The following is a 1,118-nucleotide window of genomic DNA, read 5'->3' as shown; positions in this document are numbered from 1 at the left end:
GTGTGTGTGTGTGTGTGTGTGTGTGTTTGTCACCTTCTGACTCTCCTCCCTGCTCATGGCTAAGGCCAGCTGAAGTTGCAGCTCCTCCTCCCCGCTGGTCTGAGGTCGAGCCTGCTCCAGGTCTGAGGCGGCGCGGGGAGATGAGGCCGAGGCTGCAGAGGGATCAGGGAACAACATTTTACAGATGAAAGACCAAACAATTCCTTGAGGGAATGCATTTCACCCGCATCCTTTTCTTGCCAGAGTTTTGTTGGGAAAGGGTGGATTTGTAGCAGTTTTGGTCAAACCTCAAAAATGATGTAATGCACAATTTCAAGCAATAGATGTCACACTYAGGGTATGTGTTGACAATGAAGCTACCACATCAAACTGCAGCACAATTCCTGCAAAACTGACTGAGTTATACTCCTTTTTGTTTTGACTGAGTTTTTTTTGTTTTGACTGAGTTTGCTTGGCTGTGGCACTCATTTTGAACTGAATTATTATAGTTAATGAGTTGTAGTTTTACAGTGCTTTAAGTGGAAAAAAAATAAGTTCCGGTACTCCCGTAATAATATGGGATAGAGACATTTGTAATGTTTTTATGTAGATATATCTATATATATGGAGTTTTATTGCACAGAAATGACCAAGAACAAAATCAGTTCTAAATCAAACCAACAAGAGTGAAATTCATCACTGTTTTTGTTGTCCAAGTGTCTTGGAACTCATAGTACCTGTTTTTTTTATTCAGTTACATTTTAAGTAACTTTTAGGGAAAAAAATGCTATTTTTGAAGTAGTGTTATTTAATCATACTATTTACTTTTACTTGAGTAGTATTATTACTATGAAGCATCACTACTCTTAAGTGAATAAAACGTCTGGATACTCTAGGTCAGTATTTCCCAAAGTTGGGGTCGGGACCCAAAGTGGGGTCCTGAAACATCAAGGTGGGGTCCTGAAAAGATTTTCTGAATTAATTACATTTTTGCCTTAGTTGTTACAAATGAGTGAGGTTAGTGTATTTAAAATGGATAAATGTAGTATAAAAAACATTGTTACTATGCCCATGTTTAGTTGGCCTAGTGCAAATGTTAATCATCCAAAAATTGCTGGGGGCACAGGTCTCTACTACTG

The 1,118-nt window shown here is 38.6% G+C and overlaps 1 protein-coding gene across 2 annotated transcripts in view; it reads right to left on the bottom strand.

The window, feature by feature from the left end:
- Positions 1–1,118, bottom strand: part of epn3b (epsin 3b) — a 21,509-nt gene that overhangs the window by 13,938 nt on the left and 6,453 nt on the right. For both annotated transcript variants that reach the window (XM_014027857.1, XM_014027858.1), the window contains exon 5: positions 34–152. In XM_014027857.1, coding sequence (XP_013883311.1) covers positions 34–152 — 119 coding nt within the window. The remainder of the gene's footprint in view (positions 1–33; positions 153–1,118) is intronic.

The sequence above is a fragment of the Austrofundulus limnaeus genome, unplaced genomic scaffold, assembly GCF_001266775.1.
Source record: "Austrofundulus limnaeus strain Quisiro unplaced genomic scaffold, Austrofundulus_limnaeus-1.0 Scaffold690, whole genome shotgun sequence".
NCBI classification, from domain to species: domain Eukaryota; kingdom Metazoa; phylum Chordata; class Actinopteri; order Cyprinodontiformes; family Rivulidae; genus Austrofundulus; species Austrofundulus limnaeus.
This window is presented reverse-complemented; position numbering and strand designations above follow the sequence as displayed.